This window comes from Dermochelys coriacea, chromosome 9 (assembly GCF_009764565.3).
Source record: "Dermochelys coriacea isolate rDerCor1 chromosome 9, rDerCor1.pri.v4, whole genome shotgun sequence".
Taxonomy (NCBI): Eukaryota; Metazoa; Chordata; order Testudines; family Dermochelyidae; genus Dermochelys; species Dermochelys coriacea.
In genome coordinates, this window is record NC_050076.1 from 85,366,059 (window position 1) to 85,390,740 (window position 24,682).

The 24,682-nt window shown below is 40.8% G+C and overlaps 1 protein-coding gene across 4 annotated transcripts in view; it reads left to right on the forward strand.

The window, feature by feature from the left end:
* The window catches only part of DCX (doublecortin), a 118,242-nt gene that overhangs the window by 12,429 nt on the left and 81,131 nt on the right, over nt 1-24,682 (forward strand). For all 4 annotated transcript variants that reach the window (XM_038416479.2, XM_038416480.2, XM_038416481.2 and 1 more), the window contains exon 3: nt 10,580-10,920. In XM_038416479.2, the coding sequence (XP_038272407.1) occupies nt 10,580-10,920 (341 nt within the window). The remainder of the gene's footprint in view (nt 1-10,579; nt 10,921-24,682) is intronic.

Genomic DNA, 24,682 nt, shown 5'->3' on the forward strand with positions numbered 1-24,682 from the left:
TGTATTTTATGTCTGATTTTGAAAGCAAGTAGTTTTTAAGTGAGGTGAAACTTGGGGGTACACAGGACAAATCAGATTCCTGAAAGGGTACAGTAGTCTGGAAAGGTTGAGAGTCACTGCTCTAAACCACATTTCCTTAATTTGCTTATGAGACTTTAATGTAGGACTGTGTCAAAAACCTTACTAAAATAAAGATATATCACATCTACCTCTTCCTCCCCTATCCACTAGGCCAGTAACTCTGTCAAAGAAGGAAGTTAGGTTGGTCTGACATGATTTGTTCTTGACAAATTTGTGCTGGCTATTACTTATTAACATATTATCCCTTAGGTGCTTACATATTGATTGTTTAATAATTTGTTCTAGATGTTGAAGTTAGGCTGATTGGTTTATAATTTCCCGAGTCCCCCTTTTAAAGATAGGTACTATGTTTGCCTTTCTCCAGTCCTCTGGGACCTCACCTGTCCTCCCTGAGTTCTTGAAGATAATCACTAACAGTTCCAACATTGCTTCAGTTAGTTCCTTAAGTACCATAAGGGTGAATTTCGTCAAGGCCTGCCAACTTTATTACATCTAAATTATCTAAATATTCTTTAACCAGTTCCTTCTCTATTATGGCTTGTTTTTCTTCCCCCTTTATTGTTAATATTAATTTTATTAAGCATCTGTCATAATTAACCTTTTTAGTGTAGACAAGCAAAATAGGCATTAAACATATCAACCTTCTTGATATAATCAGTTATTAATAGGGCCCTACCAAATTCATGACCATGAAAAATGTGTCACGGACCATGAAATCTGGTCTTTTATGTGATTTTACCCTATACACATTTCAAGGGAGAGTCAGGATTTCTCAAATTGGGAGTCCTGATCCAAAAGGGAGTTGCAGGGAGGTTGCAAGGTTATTTTAGGGGGCTCGTGGTATTGCCACTCTTACTCCTGCATTACCTTCAGAGCTGGGCAGCTAGAAAGCAGTGGCTGTTGGCCGAGTGCCCAGTTCCGAAGGTAGCGCCCTGCCAGCAGCAGCACAGAAGTAAGGAAGGCAATGCCATACCATGCCAGCCTTACTTCTGCGCTGCTGCCTTCAGAGCTGGGCGGCAAGAGAGCCGTGGCTGCTGACTGAGGGCCCAGCTTTGCAGGCAGCAGCGCAGAAGTAAGGGTGGCAATACCATACTATGCCATCCTTCTGTGCTGCTGCTAGCAGCGGCTCTGCCTTCAGAGCTGGGCTCCTGGTCAGCAGCCGCTGCTCTCCAGCTGTCCAGCTCTGAAGGCAGTGCCGCCACCAGCGCAGCGCAGAAGTAAGGGTAGCAGTACCACCCCTCTTACCCCGACAATTACCGTGCCCCTCCCTACAACTCCTTTTTGGGTCATGACCCCTATAATTACAGCACCATAAAATTTCAGATTTAAATAACTGAAATCATGAAATTTATGATTTTTAAAATCCTGTGGCCGTGAAATTGACCAAAATGGACTATGAATTTGGTAGGGCCCTAGTTATTAGCTCTCCTTCCCTATGAAATAGTAGACCAACACTTTCTTTTGTCTTTCTCTTGCTCCTAATGTATTTATAGAGCCTCCTTTGACTTCAGATTTCTTACCATACCAAACCCAGATCTTCAGCTTCACCTTGAAAGTCTGCCATAACGATTCCCCAAAATGGACTCATTTTCTCTGCCTCTCCCCATGTTCTTCCTTGCCCTTAAACCTCCTTCTGTTTCCTTTCCCATTTGTAGCTTTGTGCCTTTTATCATGCTCCCTACTGGGCCTGGAGCGTTCTGCTGTTGTCTTCCAACTGCCCTCTCTTCTCCTCCAAATTTCTCTTTAAAAAACAATTCCTTAAGCAATTCTCCTCATTTCTTTCCATCCATAATCCCCACACGCTTTTCTCCTCAACTGTTCCCCTATGTCTTGGCTTCATGTCTTCTATTTCTTGTTTCCATTCTAAACTCCTTAGTACAGGGAATATATCTTCATCTACGTTTGTTAAGCACTGGGTAAAGATATGGTGCTACTGAATATAAATGATAATTATTGTTAATTAATAATAATCCACACTTTGGGATACACAGGTATAACTGCGGGTTTCAGTCAGTGAGCCTTCATCTTGACTAGTGAGTGGAGCAATTGTTTTTCCTTCACAAGTATGTCAGTGTGGGTCAGCTTGTAGCTACTTTCTGTGTCTAGCCAGATAGTGGTGGGCTCAAGCCCACTTATGGTTTTGGTTTCATACCCATTGCTGAGACTCAAAGAAGCACTCAGTTTTCTGCACTGTTACAGGTGTTTCAGGTGACCTATTGAACTGAGGTCCCTTTCTGACTATCTTTAGTGGCTGTCCAGGTAGAAGATAAATGGCTCTTTTGTAAAAAGAATAGGGGATAACCCTGGTGGTCTGGCCAACATTCCATCTCATATTAAAATAGAGTCTGGGGAATTTATCTATCTAAAGCTACTGCCTTTGCCTATATTTCATTGTACTACCAAGATTCAACTCTATGCTTTGTGCAGTGGGATACCTTGATTATGAAAGGTGTTAATAACACTATTCTGTAGTTCTTTCTGAGGAACTGTAGTTATTGTGCAAACAGCTCACATTGTCATCAGAAGTCCAGCTAGAATCTGATTGTCTCTAATATCTATACAATAGTTCACTTCCTTGGTCTGTTATGAGCATCCATTTTCTACTGGGTGCATGAAAGTGAGATGCTATTTTCTTGGCTCCCAAGCTCAGGCATAGATTAATCTTTTTTTTTAACCTTTGAAAGGAGGGGCTGAGTTTGGATAGAAGCTGAGTTAACCTCAGTGCAGTGGGGATTGTTTCATTCTGAAAAGGCTACTGCCACTTCTCCTGAGGTGGTCTAATCCCCATTGTACTGATGCTGATATTAAAGCAGTGCCTCGAGGCATCAGCCAAATTGGGCATCCCACTGTGCTAGGCACTGTACAAATACATAGGAAGAGACAGTTCCTGCCCAAATTGTTTACAATCTATATAGATTATGAGTGGGAAAAAGAGAATATTCTGATCCCTTATTATACAGCTGGGGAACTGAGATGTGGAGAGATTCGAGACATGCCCAGGATAACCTGGGAAGTCTGTGGCAGAGCTGGGGATTGAACCCAGATTTCCTGATTTCCTATCCAGAGCCTTCGTTTTTTGTTAAGCCTTCCTTCCCTTGGAAAGTGGTCTGTCTTTGTCTGATTCATGGTTTGGCTTAGGCTGCATTGTTTGATGGTAGATAATTCCCCTACTCTAGTACTTAGACCTAGACTTCATGCCGCTTCTAGTCAGAAGCTGGTTTCATTTGTATAAAAGATCCCTGGGTGACTTTGGCTAGTGTTTGAATATGTGCACCAGCTGAAAACTTAGCGCAAGTTAAACATGATGAGAGCTGGGGAGGTGGTAAATGCAGATTGTAGGTTGGCTAGGATTGAGGAGAACAACTTTTAAAGAAATTAAGTTTGTGCCTGCTGCAAAACTTCCCTTCTCTTTTGGGCTTAGCACACTTTCAGTGCTGCCCCATCTTAGGTATATAACCTTTGAATGCCTATGTTCTAGTCGAATGCACTAGCACATAGCTCCTAACATTCTGCTGCTGCCTGAACTAACATCCAAAAGGTTGATGTTAGTGGTCCATACCACAGAACAATAATTTGAAATCAGGCATGTACCAGCATAAACATTTTAAGAGGCTGAATGGGATTTCTGCTGGTCTGATCTGGTTTCAGTACAGAGAAATTCTTGGGGTATATAGCTGATTTTAGGAAATATGTCCAAATCATTTCAGTCCATAATATGCTGGGAAGATCCCCTACTAATGCCTGACCAGGATTTTGAAGTGATCAAAGGAGAGACTCCCTTCCAGAGAATGTGTGTTATGTTTTACAAAGAGCCTAGCGCATGCTAGAACAGAGGGTGAGTGAGTAGGTGTGTTGAAATGCCCTGTGTGGTGTGTGTGCATTTTACTTAGAGCAGTAAACTTTAGTATTAAACTAATTGAAGGAGGTTTCTCTACCTTTGGAACTATTGTACATGGCTGGTGTCCTGGAAAAAAACCACCCTTGTGTGGGTACTTACATTCTAATAACTAAAATTACTTCTGCATTTCAACTGAATTGTTTTTCACTGTTGCTGACACAAAATGACTACTGAGTCCCATCCCAAAGTTGGCATGGTGAGTGCCCTCTGTGTTATAGGATGTAAACCACCTTGCGGTCTTGTGGTATGAAAGGCAGAGTGGGAACATATCATTTTTCTTTAATATAATTGCATTATTTTTCAAGCCAGATCCGTAAGTTCCTCTCATTCCTAAACTACAGACGCTTGTAGGAGAATCTAGAAAAAAATTCACCCTAAATTTCCATTTTTAAAAAGGTGCCTTTTGCAAGTAAATTCTAAGGCACTGGAGAAGTCTTCAGGACAACAGAAAATCCCACCTAGTGCCTGAGATGGCACAAAACCCCGGGTAGAATCTGAGCGGCCAATCCAGCATAATTCAGAGGTGCTCCAGCAAGGTGCTGAGTCTAATTCCCATTGAAGGCAGAAATCCCCAAGAAATGTGAATTTCAAATGCGATGCAAAATGGATGATCTGTGGGAGCCAAATCGACAATCAGAAGAGCTGGCCTCAGCCCATGAGAGACTATTTATTGGAATAGTCCTTGGCAGCTACATTTTCAAAATGGCTTCAATCCAGCTTCTCCACTTGTGCATGAAAATTTTGCAGCAGAATTTATTGGACTCACAAAACTATCTGGTGCAAATTGAGAAGCTATTTTTTGAAAAGGTGACCTTCCGTCACCATTAGCTGTTGTCAAAGGGAGATTGCCAAGCGAGGTTAAGGTTTAAATGATAGCCTCTACAATTTAAAACTCTCACCTCAAGCCTAGTGTTCCATTAAAAAAGAAGTTTAGATGCAATGGAAGCTGTGCTTAATTTAAAGCCATAGTGGACTAATTAAATTCGATAGAAAGCATAGCTTCTAATGGTAAATTCAGTAATTATGACTTAGGCTTGACTTTGGAACTTTAAACCAAATCATTGTCTGTGCCATGACAAAAGGAGTACATCCTTGGACTGGCTCTGTGCCATCACAGATGTAATGCAACACTGTAGTGGTTTGGCATCATGTTGAGAGTGTCCATTCCTGCAGCACCTTGGCATCATGACCCAGGTAGCCCATGCTTTCACTAGCCTGGTGCCATGATAGAGAGAAGGCAATCCTGTGTCACTTTGGCACCAGGGGTTTAACATACATTCTGCAGTGATTTGGTGGCATGAAAGCGAAAGCCTTATTAAATAGCACATTTTTCTTCATAAAGAAAACAAGTAGAAAACTGCAAATGAGATTTTCCTTTGAGACAAGGAGGTTGCAGAGGCCAATGTGACTATGGTGTTTGGAGCTGTGGGGCTGCCATTTGGAATTCAATGGATGAATGCAACAAAATGGCTGCTCATCATATCTTAATGGATGTGAGCTCTAACTGCATTACTGAACATGCGTTCAGTTCCTGAATGACAACAGACCCCATCCTGAAAACACATAGGCTCATGCATATTCATAATGAATTCAATATGACTTAAACTTTAACACGTGTGTGAACCTTGGCAGGAGTGAGGCCAGGGGGCAGGAGGAAGCGCTCTGCTTTTTGTGTTTGACTCTCAGTACTGTTCTGCGCTCCTCTCCTTCATACCATTTGATAAACTGTGAGTTCCCTCCACCAAACCACACCGTGGTTGTTGCAGTTATATTCCTTTATGTCTGGGGAAGTCCTATATCAGGGATTCTCAAACTTCATTGCACCGCCACCCCCCCTTCTGACAGCAAAAATTACTGCACGATCCCTGGAGGGGGGCCAAAGCCTGAGCCCACCCGAGCCCCATAGCCCAGTGTGTGTGGGGGGGTGCAAAGCCCCACTGTCCTGTACGGGGAGGAGAGTGGTAAAACTGAAGCCCAAGAGCTTCAGCCCCAGGCAGAGTGCCTGTAACATGAGCCCAGCCAACCAGGGCCGAAGCCCTTGGGCTTTGGATCTGGGCAGTGGGGCTCAGGCTTCAGCTTTGGCCCCGGGCCCTAGTAAGTCTGAGCCAGGCCTGAAGACCCCATTAATATGGGGTCATGACCCACTTTGGGATCCCAACCCAAAGTTTGAGAACCAGTATCCTATACCTTGACCTCTCATTAGCTACTTAATAGACATGTGGGTGGAGAAATATCCATTGCCCATGGAAGAAGACCTCATTTGGTCTCTCTTGGACAACCCTTTGGTTCTGGAGGTATTACCTCTTCATGCTTGGACGATTCTTAAGTTCCCTGAGATGTCTGCCCATTCCTTCTATGGCCCTGTCATGCAAGTGATTTGTTGTTGTTTGTTGTTGTTCTGTACCAAATAATGAACCCACAGTAATAGAACTGTGTTTTAACAGATTTGATAGATTGCTGCAAAAATGCCTCCAAGTGGCACATGACAAAAGAGAAAGAAGAGTTTTTAAAAAGGAATGACCCTTGTGAGGAACTTAATAATAATAATTGGCAACTCAGAGCCCATAAAATATGAGAGGTTGGGACATATATAAAATGAATCCAGGATTTAAAATAACAAACAAAGAGACCCCCTTCCAAATTGCAGTTAAATTTGTGGCTCCGGGAAAAGAGGGGATGATTTTTCATATAGACCTACTACTACACCTCTGTCATTCTCTGGAACACTTCTGCTTCTATTCTGAATGTTGGTTTCTCCTGAGAGCCAGTTGCCAGTCAAAGAAAATTGTTGGCTGGCTTTGTGATGTGAACAAAAATATTCACTAGGGGCTAGGTAGAAAATACAAAACTTACTCTGGTTTCTACACGTGACCATCAGCATAAAATGAAAGGCTAGTGTATGAAACTGCTAGACTGTCTAGCCCCGCAACATCCCCACATTAAGGCCTCGTAAAGGAATATTACCTTCACTCCACCAGAGTGTTATAAATATACTAGACAATTAGGTAGCATAGTGAGACATTTCAAATATTTCTCCTGGAGCAAATGTAACAGTTACATTTCAGCCCACACAACAATAAGTGCTGATATTTTTTTTTTAAATGTGGAACTTATTCATGAAAAAATGTTCTCTTTAAGGTCTTGTGTATTTATAGAACACAGTGCAAGCACGTATTTTGCTTTTCTATATCCTCTTTTATTCCAGCACTCTGAAAGCGTTAATGTGAACATTAACGATTTAAGCCTAGTGTGGTAGATATTACTCTCCCCGTTTCACAGATATGGAAACTGAGGCATAAGATCAGTTAAGTGACTTGCTGAAGATCACACAGGAGCCCTGTGGCAGAAATAGAAATAGAACCCAGATCTTCTGATTTCCAGGCCTGTGATTATATATAAGACCTTCCTTCCTTGTTCTAGAATGTAAATATTATATTACAGGGATGGGCAATGTTAAGATAGTAGAGGAACCCCAAAACCACTAAACCCTTTGGCAGGCCAGGGAGTGTGATGCATAAGGGAGGTCGGAGGGGTCAAGTCCTGTTCCCGGGGGGGTGTGACTGGAGGTGGAAGGAGTTGGATCCTGGCCCTGGGAGAGGTGATGCAAGGGGAGAATCGGGTACTGTACCTGGGAGGGGTGATGAAGGGGGGGATTGAATAGGGAGAGTCAGGTCTGTAGGGTGATGTAACTCATACACAGGTGGGGGCGGGGGTTGGAGAACCTGTCCCCCACTTACCCTGAAGTGATGGCTCATGTACGGGGCTGGGTCTAGCTCCCTGCTCTAGCCCACTGGCTCTCATCCCAGTATCTTGTGATGCCCATGTTCAGGCTGGTGATGCCCTATCCCTTTCCTGGCCCTTGTGCTGCTGAATTTCCTGCTCTGAGCCAGGTTATGTCAGGCCAAATAAAATGATCTAGCAGTCTACATGCAGCTCCTGAGCTGCCTGTTGCCCATCCCTGTTATATGTCTGTTGTTTGACTCGTGATTATAAGCCTTGGAAGGCTCAGGGTTCTAACAGGGGTTGTCTCTCACTGCATAAGTCAGACAGCCCCTTGCAGTGCTTCAGCCACAGAACCAGCTATGCAGCTAGATAAAGGCAGGACCCCCCTGAACACCAGCTGCTGCTGAGCTGAAACAGATAGATAAACTGCAACTTATCATTTATTAATCAGAAAGACCTAGGATTAGGTGCTGCTGAAAGATGATCAATATCTCCAGTGGGAATTCTTCATAATAGCAAAGCATTATGTGATGTCTTTATACTTCTGCTAGGTCCAATAAAAGAAATATAAGGAATTATGCAGCCTCAACTATAGATGAAATGTCTGTGATTGAGGGATCCTGGTAATGGCATAAATGCATTGCACACAGGTCTATGTGGTTTGAACACCATAATGGGATTGCAGCCATAATGTAAATCTCTGGGGTACATTACTTGATCAAATGCATAGTTAAAAAAAATCAAATAATCATCCCAAGTCTTGTGTCTTTCTTCCACTGTATCTCACTTTGTTCTGGGGTGTTTTGTCATTACTTCCCACCTCCTGTTCACGTAAAATTCTGGTCTTCTCCTTCCTCCCCGCTTGACCCTTTGCATAGCATTATTATTATTTTATATTAAATACTGCATCATGCATGTGCAACATGCTTCACAGGCAATTTGAATACAAGGTCCCTGCTCCCATGGAGCTAAGTATCTAAAAGAATTGTAAGCCATTTACATAGAAAAGAAACAGATTTATATTATGTATCTTTTCTCTCTCTTTCTCATTGTGCCATCACACACTGAGCAGGAATAAGAATGTAAACACTAAACACACATTTCTTCTAAGCCTATTAGAGGCTTCCATGTATTATAAAGCTATTAGTGTTCTTGCCATATGTTGTATGAAGGAAGCTTCTCTGTGCCTGTAATGTAGGCAGAGAAGGACAAATACAAGCACACTGTGGACCTGATTCTTTACTGTCTTCCACCTTGTGTAATCCTGGCTGCTGCATTCAGTTTGCACAGGTGAGGTGTAAAACGCTACTCCAGGTGAAAGTGATTGGAGAATTTTGATTTGGTAGCATCTGACATCCACTTTGCACAGGTGTAAACATTGACACAAGGTTTCAAGCAATGGAGAATCAGGCCCAGTGTCTTTTTACAGAGGAAAGGTATCATGATGAATTGTTTGTGTATGTCCTGTGGCTGTAGCTCTTCATAGATAGTATGCAAGAAAACCCAACCCATCCACTGACAGGGAGAACAGTTCCTTAAAGGATAGTCTATCTAGTCCAAACTAAATTAAAGTCAAAATGTTTTGATAGGTTTGAAATAGAAACACAGCAAAATTCCACCCAAATCCTGCAAGATTGTCCTAACAAAACCCCACAGATCTATAAGATCCTCTGGACTCCTGGACAATCCATTGAATTTCTATGAAATCCATATCAAATGGAGAAAGACTTGTTACATTATCTTATCCCTTACTTTACCCACTGCAGAATTGTTTCTCACAATGGATTCTCAAGTGCTTTCTACAGCCTTGTTTGAAACGACTCAGGCAACTGAATTTCTGCTACTCCCACGGGGAGACTGTTTTACAGACTGTGCACCAGTAATAAATCCCACAAATCCCTAGGATCCCGCAGATTTTCACCAAAACAAAATGTTACAAATCCCCCAGTGCTCAGATACACTGAAGATGAGCACGATGTGAAACCCAGGATAGATAGGATTCCATTTATCTGATTGCAAATGAAAAGTTTGAAACTAATTTTGAAATGCTGATTTTTTTTCGTTCAACATTATGTGGATTAAACTCAAATGTGACCTTCTAACATTTCACCTATGGCTACTAAGCATGAGCTTGGATTTGTGTAGTACAGAAAACGTATAATATTTAAGTGAGCTATAGCTTTAGGTGTAGCATTTAAAAACAATTACTTCCAGGTCGTATTTCTTCTGTTGAATCAATGAAAGTACAATAAAACTCGTGCTATGCCTGCTAGTTTCATCAGCATAATGATCCTTGAATTTGGTTCCACTAAAAATACTTCGGAACTAGATTGTCACCATTTTTCAGACATGATGCAAGATACAGCTTTTTGATCAATGTTGGTATCCTCTTGGTAATCGGGGCCAGATTCACACAGGTATTTAAGTGCCTACAGATGCAGATAGGCACCTAGTGGGATTCACAGAAGTGACTTCTCGTGGTTTTCGATGGGAGATAGGTGCCCAAACCCCTTGGGCACCTAAAGGGATTCATAAAAGTGTGAAGTGCCTAAATATCTTTGTGAATTTGGCCCTTAGTAACTGGGTTGTAATCCACTAGTTTCTGTTTATTTTAAGGGGTAGTTTATTGGCCAGTGTGTGTGTTTTGGGGAAACACTACTTGCTTTTACTATGATATTATAGTAACAAGCACTTAAGAAACATAGGTAGGAATCAGAACTGGTTGGACAATTTTTATGAAAATGACATTTCAATGAAAAATGGAACAAAAATTTCATAAACTTTAATTGTGCAATGCTCTCCCCATTTTCCAACCAGTACTAATAACAATGTGTTGGTTCCCTATGTAATTACCTCTTTATTTATTATTTTCAAAAGGGGAAAGCTATGTCTGTTCATCTGACAACTTCTTCAAGAAGGTGGAGTATACCAAGAATGTCAATCCCAACTGGTCTGTCAATGTGAAGACATCGGCCAACCTGAAAGCACCTCAGTCTCTGGCCAGCAGCAACAGTGCCCAGGCAAGGGAGAACAAGGATTTCGTGCGTCCCAAGCTGGTGACCATCATCCGCAGTGGGGTGAAGCCCCGAAAGGCAGTTCGTGTGCTCCTGAACAAGAAGACTGCACATTCATTTGAGCAAGTTCTCACTGATATCACTGAAGCTATAAAACTGGAGACGGGCGTGGTCAAAAAGCTGTATACCCTGGATGGGAAACAGGTAAGGGATTTGCAAATTTCTTTTTCTTTTCCCTCTCCCCTCCGCTATTTCACTCATATATTATAGCAATGCTGACTAAGTGAACAATTACTGAAGCCTAAAATTAACCTGAGACAGCCATCACCATCTGTTCTTCTGGAAGTCAGACTTCTCATGCCAGTGGTTATGTTACTAAATTGTCACTGGTATTAATATCAGGCAAAGAATGCAGCCAACCGTCTGAATGAAACAGATGTACTACCCCACTGTCTGAGAACCAGAGAGCTGTGTATATTTTCCAAAAGTTTTCCAAAACATATAAATAATATGAGCAGTACTGTAGGTTTGTTTATTTGTTAGGTAACCATAGCAGCAACTCTCAAGGACTCACTACAAGTGTTAGAGCAAATGTGTTGTTTTACTATTTTGTTCTCAGATGAGCACTAGTCAGCATAAATTAATTGGTGAGTAACACACTCATCTGGCTAACTCTATACTAGTAGGAAAATTTATGGGACATGTGATACCTCCATGGGTAAAAGTATAAATAGTTAATATACAGTAGGGACTCTGGATCAGAATTTTGTGGGTCATTGTAACCAGAACATTTTGACTTAGCTCTCCATGTTCTTATTACACTGGCACATTTTTTAAAGTACCCCTCACTTGCTGTGTTGTGGCTAACAGACCATTTAATAAAGTCTTTCTGCTGCTGCTGCTATGTGTGCTATATAGCTTGGGGTATTGGGACAGATAGATACTTCATCTAGGAAAGCTCTTTGGTTAAAGTCACAGATGCCAGTGGCTCTTGGAATTGGAGTGACCTTTTTATTTTTTCCTCTGTCTCTATTTTCTCACTCTTCTGAATGGGGCAGTAGCTCCGATTATACAGCCTCCACTGATACTGTATTGGGCACGGTTTTTATTGTGGGGATTGATATTGGAGATTTAAAATGACTAATTTCATTACCCATCTTCTGCAGAAGATGTTGGTTTACATATTGGCTCTTGAAATGTAAGCAAGAAGGTAGATAATCTCCTTGACCAATGTATACATTTTAATGAATGAAAAGATCAATTTTCAGGTAAAGAATGATATGTTTGTCTGTAATGTATTTTAGCCCATATCTGTTCCTTGGATTTAGAATGTAGAGTATCATACTGAATATCAGCCCAGATTAACTGTTTTGTCTCAATTTCGGTGTTCTCACCTGTGTAATTTATTATTTATTATTGCTTCAAAATGAGAATTTTTCATTGGTCGGTCAAAACTTTTCTATAGATTTGGGTCAGCCAAGCATTTCGTCACTCATGAGACATGACGGTTTATGCTTTGGTAATGTGCCCTTCGATCACCATGGCCATAGACCCAACAATGTATTATCAAATAAACAGGGACAGCTAGTGGTGTAGGTGAAAGGATAGAAGCGAGGGAAGGGGAGAGATAGAAGGAGTGGAGGAAGGAGAAGAAGTGCTGTCTAACCAATTAACCACAATCCAGAAAGGTACCCTTTTTTTTTTGCATGTAAAACACATCATTGTTGTGCATCTGTTCCTCATAGTCACTTGATAAATGAAGGGGGTTGAAATCTATGGGACCTGCAAACTCTTACCCATGGAGTATTCCTTACTCACACAGGTAGTGCCATTGACTTCAATACAGTCAGGTCTCTGGGTCAGAGTTTTAGGTTGAACACTGTAACTTACCTCAGTTTTGTAAGCAATGTGCTCACTCCCACCAGAAGCTTTGAAAGTTGTATTAGCCAAGTCCTGCTGCTCGATAGAGCTCCCTACAGGAAATTATGCTGTATAGTCTGCAGCGCTGAAGCCCCTGCTGTATATTGGCTATTGAGGTGAGTAAGGGTTTGTAGGATTAGGCGTGATGTAATTTATCTTTTCCTAGCACATGCTAATGTCCTTGGCTATCAAAATATACACATGCTCTTGAATTCAGTACTAAAAAGTGGCGTTAAATTCTTAGTGCCAGAATCTGATAACTTTTCTCACAGTGAATGGTACCTTTATCCACCATTGACTTCAATTGGACTACTGGTGGAGTAAAGTTCTACTCAGTGTGACTAAAAGTATCACAATCTGGCCCTGAATATTTACTCAGTCCTTGCTCTGGAAAGCTCTCAGTGACTTCTGTGAGAGTTTGACTGACTGACTAAGGGCTTAAGGATTTCTCTATATGTACTCTCCACCATTCCCCTGGAACACGTATTTTACTAGCTACCTGAGAAAAGATGAATCTCTCTCACACATACCAGTTCCACTGTATATGAAGGGACATGTGGTGATGTGTTTTTTTAAGAAATAAAAAGAAAAAATGAGATCATTTGCAATCTGACAATGATAATGTAATATCGAATAGCTGGTTGTTGCATCATTTATTAATAGAGCTCTACACCTAGGACAAATGTGGCCCAGTATGTTTTGGTTTCATTTAAAGATTTCTTCAGTGTTTGCATTTTAGTCTGTTAAACTGTATTTGAAGTTTCCCACCTAAATTTGTTCCCAGTGTTGCTAAAAAGAACCAAAATTTTCTGCTGTGGGTGCAGTTGTTGGCTGGTATGATCCCCTGTCTCATAGTCCACCATCAATTCTGACCTTCCCTCAAGATATCAGAAAAAAGTCTTTGAAGGCATAATTCTGACAAACCATGGTTTATTTTCTGCAAAAAGAGATTCATGCAAAAACCCAAGCTGCTCAAAGCTGAAATGTTGACAAGACGCTTGACAATCTCACTATTTAAATGCCATTACAGCAATGTTTCTTCCACTGTCGTGAAATGATATAATTTACAAAGGCAATGTACAAAGGGAAATCATCCTTATTGAGTCCATGTACTTCACTTAATGAGATGAAATGATTATTTATTTTATGTATAGGCATTTCTATGACACTCGTCATCAGAGTGCTTTAGAAATGTAGGCATTAGTGGTGAAGGTACAGTGGCATACAAATAATTCCATTTCTACGCACTGCAAACCTACTACAGATGGGATGATAAACTGTAAATTTGGAGCAGGATGCTGTGTGTGAGAATAAATATAATATCCATAGAGTTTAAGCCCAGAGGGGTTTAAGCTGACTAGGTCATCTAGTCTAACCTCCTGTATATAACAGGCCACCAGCCAGCATCCACACACTAAATCCAACAGGGGAAATGAGACCTACAGGAGACTACTATGTGCCACAGGCAGAGAGTAGGGGTAGTGGAGGAGCACCAATGCTTGAGAATATCAATGGAACTAATTTTGTTTTTGTTAAAAAAATAAAATAGAGTTGTGTTGTTGCTCCTCGTATCTTGCATTTTCTATGGAGGAATATTTCAGTTTTTCTTGAAACTGTTAAATAAACACCTTGTGTTTGTTAAGAAGCTTATTTCTTTTTTACTCAGTCTTGCACATATTTCTAATGCCCCATTCTAATGCTCCATTTAACTGTATTCATGCAGTGTCTCTGCTGGGAGCACATTACCACCTCTTGACAGAAACCCCGTAACTCCAAAAGAAAGGAACTTCAAAGAACCAAAGTACATGAGCCAACGCAATGAGAATCAAAGCAATAGGAGTTTACCTCCTACACTCTCACAGCCATATAAAAAATGGTAAAAGACAAAGAAGATAGTGTGTTAGACCACTCTTAAAGGTAATGGGCCAAATTCAGCTCTGTTACAGGGGTGAAACAACTCCTGTTGAGTCTGTAACTGAGAGCAGAACTTGGTCTAATCCAAGGAGTATATTGCAAATTGGTTGCCCTAGCAAATTATTATTCTTATTATTTTCAGTACAGTAGCATCCATAGTCCCTTATCAGGATTGGGTCCCAACAGGGGCCAGGCACTATTTTTATACACTAGAAGAGACAGTTCCTGCCATGAGTAGGTCATAATCTAATTTAGAAGAAAACAAAATAGGAACTGTAAATGGGGTTGTAATTTTAAACATCCCCGATTATCAGAATATTTGAATGCAGTACAACATGAACCAGATTTTGCAACTCTCACCCACATTGATTGTCCCATTTGTGCCTACATCTTTTTTCTCTCACTGCCACGCTTAACTTCTTACATACCTAAGATTTTTGTTATTGCTGGAGCAGAGGTTATTCTCTTCTCCAGTTGTTGGTCTAATAATGATAGCCTATGGCCTCCATCCTCTACGTCCCACTACACTAGATATGGGCTACAGATTATGTGTGTAGACCAACATATATTTTCTGAATCCTATATTCTCTTCATACATAAAAATGAACACCTTCTGTACATGCTAAGCCTCTCTATGGCATGTTCACTTCTGTATTCTATTCCAGTTTTCTGTAGCTATGCTCTAGAAGATCCAGATCCACAAAGGGACTGAGGTGTTGCAATGCCGAACTTTTAGGTGCCTAGAAAATCATTGGAACCACAGTGCAATCCACAAAGCCAGAGTTAGGCTGAACAGGAGATACTGAGGGAGTCCCATGTCAGAATATTTCACATTTCAGTGGTTAAGAACTCTCTCCTGAGAGGTGGGAGATTCCTCTTCAAATCCTTTCTCCCTTTCAGGTAGAGGGGGGAATTGAACGTGGGTCTCCTACATGCCAGGTAAATACTCTAACCATTGATCTAAAAGTTATAAAGGGGTATTGCCTGCAGATTTTGAATGATACCTGATCTGGTAGGTGGCCTCTGGCCATGCCTACTGTATCAGGGCCCAAGAGTGAGATAGGTGGAGGAATGCCTATCTTCCCCCAGTCTGTGGACTGTTCTGGGTCTTAGGTGGGAGATAGGTGTCCAGACCCTTTGTGTGCATGTCCAGAGGCAGAAACATAGACTCCTAGGGAACTTTTACCTTGAACACTTAGGCGCTGAATGAGTTTAGATACCTATAAGGTCAGGCGGTAGCTGAGTGACAAGGTTTCAGTGCCTAAGTACCTTTGTGGATCTGGGCCTAATTGTCTATCACTATTAACTGTTTACTCTCTGTTAACAGAACAGCAAAGACTTCCGCTGATGGTTAACTGAATGCTATAAATGATCTCCTGTTCAGAACTTGGTGGTGTTGAGGTCCCAGACAAGATGGGGATCCAGTTGTGCTAGGCACTGTACAAACACAACGTAAAAGACAGTTCCTGCCTCAAGAGCAGAAATAAATGCTATAATGCTGCTATGAGAGACAGCTTAATAGATGGTGTTTGGGTAGCTGGATTTTCCTCCCATACCTCCTGGATTCTTCTGTAATAATAGAGTCATGACAGGATAATTGAATACTTTCCTAGAGCCATATGAAAATACAGTGGTCTGTTCTTTGGACTTGATCATTTCAAATATATAGGGCAAAGAGATATCTATGTACTATTCAATGACTTTTATCTATAGGAGATGCTCCCTAAGTGCTTCTGTCCCTTCCAAGTGTTATCTGTCTCATCAAATGAAGTTATATATATATTCATATGTCAGGACATTTGTGGTCTTACTCACTTGAGAATTTTCAGCCTTGATAAAATCTTCCCCTCTAGCAATCTTTGCCTTGGCAAGAATTTAATTTGGCAGGTGATAAGTGAACTTCATCTTTCTGTTTGCAAAGCTGCTGCAAATATGTACAAGGCTGCCCGTCTCTGGTGCCTGAAGAGGAGTCACCTTGCTTTAGATGACTTGCGCTGAATGACGACACTGGCTATTTAGGGAAAGAAACATTTTTGTCAGAGATGAGCAGGTTCACGAGAGATCATTTGTCAGGATTCCCAGATCACAGCCAAATATGTAGCTGAGAATCCAAACGAAACCAGTGTTGTTGCAATACCGGTGATGAGCACAGTTACAGCAGATCAGGCTGTGATAGTGAAAACAACAGATTTGCTCAATTTGGGCCCCACCACACTGACTTTAATTTGGCATGTGGAAATGGAAATCCGTCACAACAGTTTGGCCACCCAGCTATCATTACAGGTAATGGGCCAAGTTCTACTCTCTGTCATGCCAGCATAGTCCTATAAGCTTCAGTAACAGGCTTGTACTGGTGTGACAGGGAGCAGACTTTGGATCAATATACACAAACCCATCCATTGGTCTATAATGAGCTCTTAAGAGGAAGGTGGAATAGTCCCATAATGTACCTAGCAATGTCTGCATTGCTATGAGATGGGAAGGGGAAAAGAATTTCCTCCAGGACCTTGTAGGTAGTTAGCTTATGCCTAGAGACATGAGGTTGACTCGCTTTGTAGCATTGCATTCGCTTGCTATCACATGGGTTGGCCCCTTCAAAGGGAGATTGGTCCAGCCCCATCAGTAACACAAATAGTTTACCTTCCCAGGTGGGAAGAATGAGCAAAGTCACATGACATGCAGGTCACATGGCAAAATAAGGCCTTTTTGGAGGGCGGAGATAAGGCAGAAGGCTGTGGAGAGCCAGAGGCAACACTCTAGGTAGGATGTCCTGGGAATAGCTGATTGATAGAGACCAAGAGGGCTGCATGAGTTGCTCTACACAGAAATATGCTCCAGATAGAGGTCCTGGAGGTGGGAGCCTGTTAGGGAGCAGGAGCCAGTTAGGGAGATGAAATTGTGGAGAGGAAGGCTGCTAGAGGAAAGTCTCAATAGGGACAGTACTAAGAGACCTGTACCAAGATATTGTGAGCCAGCTAGGAATGCTTGGTGGGAATTCCTGTGTTTTCTTGGGCACTTTATTTATTACTATGAACCCAGATCTCCCAAGAAGGAATGTTACTTCACACATGAAAGCTTATGTTGAAGTGATAGGGGTGCTCAAGAGGGGCAAACTGAGGCAGCAACTAGCCCCCAAAACCAGAGTGGTTAAGTGGTGCTGCTACACTTATGTTGCTGAAAATGTCTACATTTAAGATGTCTGAGTTTAGTCTAAAACTTCTCTAGTCCTTTTAAGATTTCACAGGTTAAGAATACTTTGGAGAGAAGAGTCTTGTTTGCTTCATTTGGGGTTTTCTTGCATTCAGTTTCTTTGAGTTTCATTTGATGCCACTGAGCCAACAGGAGTATCCGTTCCCTTTTTTTCTCTCTCTTCTCTTCATTTAATTCCTTCTCTGGTTTAAGTCTGAAAATTTGGTGGACCTGCATTCTGATGTAAAGAGAACAGAGTTTGGTTCCCTAGAACTAGCACAAACATAGCTCACACAAGTTAGTTTTTGCCCTGTATCACCTCGCCTATGGTAACCATTGTGTGCTAGGTTAGAATGGCTGCTCTTCTTGTCTGACGCTCTTCTTTTCCAGAATACTGTGCTTAAGGGCATTCTCGTGGGATTGTCAGTAGACAGAGAGAAATATAGGGCATTACACTTGCTTTAGTTCTAGATGGGCAAAACTCCATTGACTTTAGTGGAGTGACTTATGATATACACCAGCGTATGGAAATCAGGATCAGACACCTCCTTTCTGGCACTTGCCAAAATTTCTATTTTACATGGCAAAATAATAATAGCCAAGCATCTCATTGGAAATAGCAGTTAGGCTGCATGGGATATAGAACTTCTGAATCCACTGGCATAAGTATCATCCTAGATTCAAGTGCTGGGATATTTAGGGAGTTCTTAGTCTAAGCTGAAAGATTCATATGGTGACCAGACACTAAAACAGACTTAACCAAGTCTTAACTCAAGTATCCACTTAAGATTTTAAGTGGATAAGCTACAGTGGATATGCTAACTTCCTGTAAATGTATTCCTAAATGTATGTGGTGAAATATTCATAGACCTGTTATCTAGAGCTATTACCTTGAACTCTCATTGTGCCACTGCATCAGTCTGTGACCAGTATTCCTATTTATTTCTATTTACATAGATCAGAGGATCATAGAAGTTGGGGAGGAAAAAACCTATTAGAACATGGATTTCTTTCCCCCGCCCCCCAAGTGAGGCTGTACTATTATTATTATTTCTGGAAGAAAACGTAGCTCAAGGCACACTTATCACTGATTTACAAATATACATTCAAATCCTCTAGGACCAATGTTCATGTTAAAACCCTCCCACTGCCAAAACTGCAAGTTCATTGCTTGCTCCCACTGAACCCAAAGGGTAAAAATATATGAAACCTCTGTCACATTTACTCTGGCAAGTCAATTGAAGTGAAACAACTCCTTTCTTGTAGGGTTTCTTTAGTTTACAGAAATAAAGGTATTCAGGTCAAAGTTAGAGTTCTGGACATTTGCCCACTTAAAACCTAAATAAACAAGTCCCCGTCTCTCCAGTTTCAATTACTTGCCAACCACAGTGCTTTCAGCACTTCTGTGGAAATGCCATCAGATGAGATTCCCACTGATGTCAGTGGGCTTTGGATCAGGCTTGTGTGAGGGATAACTAATGGATAACTAGTATCCTCCCACCTCTCCTCCTCAGACCTACTGTCCTGTAACAAGTGGCTTATTTTTTGATGGAGCAGGGTTTTGAGGTGTTGGGGTTTGAATTAATAATATCCTTGATGCTTGTGTACTGGTTTCTCCTACTTCTGGATGGTCTCTGCTTTACTTTATCATCCTTTTTCATGGTTTGTGGAATTTAAAGGACTTTAAAAAAGTGACATTGGTGCTTGTGAAAGGCTGCTGTACTGACAGCCTTGACGTCTTAATTCCTTTGTTCAAACAACAGGAATGGGCTGGATAGCAGCAGACATACAAGTCTTCTCCTCCCTACTCCCCACCAATCACACACAGAGACACACACACTCCTATGCCTTGAAAGGGCTGAAAGGATATTTCACTCTTCATGGCCAGTTTAGTCTTTGGCCTCTCAATTTGGAATGTCAATAAGGACACCAGCGTTATTAGTGTCTGATATAGGTATGTTTGTAGATTCTTGTGTGATCTCTGCGCAGCTCCAAAAATTACAAAGTGAACACAAGAAGATATAGGGTGAAGTCCTGGGCCCACTGAAGTCCAACAGGAGTTTTTCCATTGACTCAACAGATACAGGATTTAACCAACAGTTCTCTCGTCCCTTCCGTTCAGTCAGCAGGGGTGTGGCTTTTTTATGACTGGTTATTGACACAAGGCTGGTAAAAGATGTTAGAAGGTGTATTTTGTTCTCAAAGTGGAAATCTCAGAGTCCTTATCTCTTCCATCAGTGAACTTCAGATTCTCAGTGCCAGATACTGAGAAAACTCTTGTCTCCTGCACACACAAGTTTCACATCTGAGGTGGATACTTGCCTAGCAGTATCCGGATAGAGACATGCTTCTTATTTCACAGACTTCTGGCCCTCCTTAGGTCATCAGATGATAGAGACCAACAGCCCATTACTTGCTTGGATCAAGTCTGACCTAGAAGTGAAAGGATTACCATTACCAACTTCTGGGCTGCCCACCCCTTACAGATATTTAAAAAAAATAAATGGTGACCAGCACCTTTATTTTGGAGGCTGTCTTTTCTGGTGACATCTTTCCCTTTCATCTGAATGCCAGTAGGAAGGGAGAGAATTGTCTAGATATCAGGAGGGAATTATTCATTGTGGTGCCAGAGGGTTTAACGAGGAATAAATAGGCTGAAAACAAGCAAAGGAAAATGTATACTGGATATCAGGAGACAAGATAGGTTGCTGGCCAAGAAAGATGTTAAGACTTTTCCATTTCTTATTGATATTACGATGTGATACAAAGGAGTTTGGTTCCCCTTCAGGGCTTAAACATAAATTGGTATTGATGGGAGTTCCCTTTGTATATTGACAGGGTAATAGATCAGAAAGTCTTTCTTGTGCTTGCATTTGAATATATTTCTAATGTTTCTGACACTTCTGGAACCTGATCTGGGTACTTGGTTAATGTCTCTTGTTTTCTGTCTCATTCTACATCTCCTCTTTTTTTCCTGAGCTCTGCTGCTTAATTCCCTTCTCTATTACTGGTCTTGCACCCAAAAGTTTTAAGTTATTCATGCTGTAATGACTTTACAATATTATTTTCTTCCATTTTTTATCATATATTTCATACTCTGTGCTCTGCTGTTGGAATTCCTTGAAGAGATTTGTGTACTGGAATATAACTTAATGACAGACTTGCAAGAAGTTCCACAACATAGTCTTGTTAGATGACAGAGCATCCTTTCTTTACTCTTTTGCAGCTGACACCTTTCTTGGAATTTGCTCAGTGTATTAGTTGATTCTGCACTAATTATTTTCTCTGTGAAATGTGCACCCTGATGTAGCCATATGTCTCATAGACTAATTTCTTTTCTTGCTTATTTCACAACGGACACAGAATTAGAGGGAGGTGCTGTTCAACTGCTCAAACCGAAGTCTTGGTATAGCTTCTTTGATTATGATGCTGGTGTCATTCAAAGGTGTTTCCTGTCTGTATATATGAATTAGTCATAACTAACGATAACTTTGATCATTTACAGGTCTAACCGATTCCATCTTACAATCTAGGGTCCATCGGGGTGATAAGATTTATTGACATAGTAATGAGTGCAATGAAAACACATCTAAAAGAGCATTGGAAAGAGAGAGGTTCTATCTAGATCTTCAGTATTGTTGAAGCTGCTGCAGTTTGAGCTCAAAAGTTCTTGTCAGTCAAGCAGCTTGCCGCAAATTGATTGACATGGAGAATTGGAGTTCTAGGGCTGATCCTGGAGATTTACTGAACAGGCAAACAGAAGTAGGGATAATGACCAGAGCATTCATTTACTCAAGGAAAAGAGACACACCCCATCCCCCATGAGTCTGCAGTCAAATCTGTCTTGAACTGCTGGGCATATGGGCCTTATGTAACATCATGCCTGACACTAAGGGTCCTAAGATCATGTCAGTTTTCCTATTTAAAACCCTCTGAAACACAGGGGTGATGCCAATGTACTTATTTGTTCATTCTGGAAACATATTTGTTTCTTACTGAGATAGTTGCAAATCTCATTGTCACTGAATTGTATCTATCTTTGTCATTTTAAAAAATATATAAAATTGCAGAAAAAATACCTTGAAATATATATCCATTTTTTCTAACTTAGAAAATACTTCTATTTAAGGACATTTTGGAAGCAATTGGTCTAAATTGTGACCTAGTTGCTACTGATTTAAATGCAGTGTCTCTGCTGGGAGCACATTACCACCTCTTGACAGAAACCCCGTAACTCCAAAAGATTTGAAGATTTAGATTTGAAAAACAGGTGAATGTGCATACACTGTTATCAAAACCTTCAGAAGCATTATTTTAGCAGTGTAACTGAGTGCTTGTTTGCAGCAGCTGGATTGGCATGGGAGGTCAGAGCCTTTCCAGTCCTCCAGGTCTGTGATCCATTGTCTGAAGGACAATGAACACAATAAACTGTACTGGGTCCACAGAAATAATTATGCATCCAGTCAGCTTGCAGGGCACCAGGGGAGAGCAGGATTTGAGTATCCTTCATTGCTCTCCTCTGCCCCACCATCTGCTGTGTGCTGCTTATATGACATTTAATCTGTAGACTGGGGATTGCAGCTCTGCTTCCACTTTTGCCTATCTGCAGAAGTGATGAGCTTTAAAGTCCAGGGTTTCATGTGAGATACCTAGCCTGGTTGACCATTTCTGGTGAGAAAGTTGATGGTGGCAAGGGATGTTCTCCTTATTAGGATTGGTTGTGTAGGAAAGAGCAACTGGTTAGAAAGAGATTATGTTTTTTTCTTTTTTTTTTAGAGGAGAGTAAATGATCCGTGTTGGCCTAACTATGCTCCCCATTGATTTTAAGGGAGATTTACCATTGGCTTTGGTAGGAGTTCTGCTAAACTAATGCTGCAAAACTAATGTTTTGGAAAATCCTACCCTTAGTTTTTACCTACCCATTCTTCTTGAAAGGAACATAGGTCACCATTGTTAATGTATGTATTCTCTTAACAAGGGTGTGAGTCTCAGCTATCTCTTTGCAGTATCGGAGTTTTATTCATTTTTCACAGCTACAGCGTCACATACATGAAGCCTGGAGATAAAATTACACCCTTTTCCTTCTTCCAGAACATCCAGTATGTGTAGGAGACCATAAGGTACATTAACAACTGAGATTGCATCCCAGTTTAGTTGCTGTTTTTTAACTCTTCAAGAATCTTAAAAGTAGGAGATAAAATAGCGTAAGGACAAATATATATTCCAAACTAGGAAAGCTGAAGGCTTGTTTGAAATCTTCAGCCTGAGCAGCCTGCCTTCATATAGGTGAGCTCTCCAAAAGGCAATAAGATGTTTGAAATAACTAAACTTCTCTCCAGTGAATTTACACATATCGGGAACCTTATCAACTGCTGGCAGACTGCAGGATTACATGTAAATTAAGTATATCAAAGACTTGAATTTGTTAGCCAAAATTAGGAACCAAGAATATTATTCTTGCATACTTGAAAGCCCTTCATAGTGGATTAGAAACAAGAGCCTACATCTTTTAATACTGGCTGAAAGTGGAGACATCTCTTCTGCTGCTACTGAATTTTAATACTGTGTATTACTTTCAGAATGAATAGCACTGTGGATTTTCTACTTTTTTGACAACTGCAGTGATTGGGGTTTACAATTGACATGTATATTTCAGGCTCAAAATGCAAACCATAGGGATGACTGATTATGTAACTACCTCAGTGAAGATTTAGGAAAATGTTATTTTTAACTCAGAAGTGATTGAAATCTTCTAAAGCTTGGCACATTTTGCTATTTAAAATGGGAAAACAGGTTTTTTTAAAGGCTTTTCCTCCTTTCCTTGAATTTGTATCTGCCTGATGTTACTTATATGCTTCACATTGGATATGACTTGGTAGCTAATCGTATATAACCACCTACACATGGCACTTCTTCTCCAGAATGCTCTTCTTTCTGGAAAGCAGATGCTGAGAAAAATCTAAGCAGTTTCTGACATTAAAGATCTGGACTCCTTCCAGTAGCCAGTGTGAAGTGTTTAATCTGACCCAAAAGGAGCAATGAAAACTGAGTTGTAGTAGAACAAAGTGAAATTATACTAAGGATCTGCTAATGTTAATACTGGAGATATACAGCATCTTTTATCTTCTGAACTAAGCAATAATAGACATCTGACTCCAGAATCATCTTGATTTTTCAAAAAACTGAAAAGAGGAAAAGTTGCTATAGCAAAGGTTTTATATTTGATATAAGGGAGATGGTTTATTCCAGAGATCAGAGCAGCAGACAGGGACTTAAGACTCCTGGGATCAATTCCAGAGTCAGCCTATGATTTACTGTATGATCTTGAGTAAGGCAATTAAATCAAAAATTTCAAACTTAGGTGCCTAACTTTAGGCACTTAACTCTATATCTAAGCACCTACATAAGCTGAAAGCAGCCTGATTATTTATGTCTAATCTTATGCAGCCACTTTGGAATATTTGTTTTTTAGCTTTTCATTGCTTCAATTCACCCATTGGTAATGTGGATATAATGTTTACCTATAGCACTGGAATGCAAGACTGTGTGAGACGTAACTATTCATATTTGTTTGCACCATTCCTCAATGGATTTTAAAGCAGAATATTAGATCTCAGAAAGCTTCATAACATCATCTATTTACCTTTTTCTCTTCCCCTCCAAAAGTCACCTATGGAATAGCTGATTTGAATAATCACATGAATGTTTTGGAGATGGACCCTCAGTGGGATCCACTGATGGTAATCTCTTCTTGTATCCTGTACGGTATTTAGGCCACAAGACAAAGCTGAGATTGATTCAGTTCCCACCTTATCCTCTTCACATGTGCCTCCTTTCCATAAGTCATGCTTTCCCTTTTTTTGTAGCCTGGCAGCTGCAAAGGCTGGTTGCTAGGTGACAGCCTCCACAGCACAAAGAGCTCTCAGCTGGGGAGGTCAGGTCT